Source organism: Fulmarus glacialis, unplaced genomic scaffold (assembly GCF_000690835.1).
Source record: "Fulmarus glacialis isolate BGI_N327 unplaced genomic scaffold, ASM69083v1 scaffold33756, whole genome shotgun sequence".
Taxonomy (NCBI): Eukaryota; Metazoa; Chordata; class Aves; order Procellariiformes; family Procellariidae; genus Fulmarus; species Fulmarus glacialis.
In genome coordinates, this window is record NW_009218054.1 from 394 (window position 1) to 1,917 (window position 1,524).

General features: G+C 54.9%; 1 protein-coding gene across 1 annotated transcript in view; it reads left to right on the forward strand.

Moving 5' to 3' along the window:
- Positions 1-686: 686 nt before the first annotated feature.
- Positions 687-1,524, forward strand: part of LOC104078326 (calcium/calmodulin-dependent protein kinase type II subunit alpha) — a gene marked incomplete at its 3' end in the record, with an annotated part of 7,723 nt that continues 6,885 nt past the window's right edge. Inside the window, exon 1 of the mRNA XM_009579926.1 lies at positions 687-741. Coding sequence (XP_009578221.1) covers positions 687-741 — 55 coding nt within the window. The remainder of the gene's footprint in view (positions 742-1,524) is intronic.

The following is a 1,524-nucleotide window of genomic DNA, read 5'->3' on the forward strand; positions in this document are numbered from 1 at the left end:
GTGCAGGAGAGCCTTGCACAGAAATAGCCATGCACAGGCAGTCGAGGGCAGGTCCAGGTCCCCAGGACCCCACAGCACATCCACGGGACCGGGCGATGTATTAGGGAGAGCTGCCATTTCCCAAAGCTGCGTGTCCTTGCAGGGAAGTCTTGCTTTATTGGGGAAACTTTGGCTATACCTAGCCCTGGAGTTTTAACTCCAGGTACCCATTGTCCCTCAGTCCCGAAGGTGTGTCCTGCTCCTGCCTTGGCTCTTGGCACTGAGCTGGGGTGGTTTGGCCAGCGTGGCTCTTTCTGAGTACGGTCAGTAACAGATACTTGTAGGATCAGGCTATATTTAGAGTGGCTGGGGCTTTTAATCCTTCTGGGCTCCAGGCAGCCACAGGCATTGGGACTTCCCCAAGCAGGGGACGTAGCCGGACCATCTGCTTATAGTTACGCTGGCCCTATCCACACCGAACTCACCTAATCCCCCTTTGAACACTTTGGCTTCTGCGGGATCCCAGGAACAATACCCCCGATCCCTCTCGGGCGAGATGAAACGGGAGGAAACGCGTTTCTTCCAACAGAAGAAGGCAGAAAAGCTGGAATTATGTGTCAAGAGAAAAACAGGGAGCAGACTCAGGTGTCGGAGGGCAGAGGATGTCTGTGGGGGCCAGCGGTGGAGAGGGGTGGCCAGGGAATAAGATGAATAAGTGTGTCAATAGTCAAGACCACAGGAGAGACCCAGAGGAAAGATGCCGTCCGGCTCAGCAGAGCTCCTCTGCCCCTTGCCCTGGCTGGGGTGAGGCTCGTAGTAGCTACGGGGTCTGACCGCTGAGCTTGGAGGGAGGGGTAGGACCAGCAAAGCGGCATTTGCTGGCCTGGGAGATAAGAGTGATGCAGTGCAGCATCTGCACTCAGCAGTGGGGCTTGTTATCTCTCCTGGCTCGGATTCGAGTCTGGAGGATGTTTCCATACAGGGCTCAGCTGATTTAGCTGCAGTGAAATGGGCTAGCAGCAAAAGTTCCCACAAAATCATTCACCTGAACGTTTCCTTTTCCTCCCTGGTTTCCAAAGATCTCAAAGATTTTGAAAGTTCTATCAGGCTGAAACCAGGTGAGCAGACAGGAAGGGTTAAATATGTACAGCCTCAAGGAAATCGGAACAAAATGTGAGGATGCTGGACCAGACTCCATCCAGATTTATACACCCTACCTGTTTCTGTGCCTGACCCCTCACTGCACATCTGCCTGCTAAGCTGTGAGCCGGGATCTAAGCCTGAATAAGCAGAACCCAGCTGCAAGGTGGCAGGTTTGCGCCCGGCTGTACCTGGCCAGATGTGCCCGAGGGGAGAGGGTGCTCCTCGGCGTGATGAGTGGGGCGAGATGCCAGCCCCGTGGGAGGAGACGGGGAGAGGGCTTCCTCCGAAGGAAACTCATCCCACGCTGATTCCTGATATCCCCGACCTGACACCTCCCAAGGAGAAAAGGAAGGTCACGATCAGAAAATAAAAAAAGCCCTGTTGGTGCCAGGGCTGGCAGCC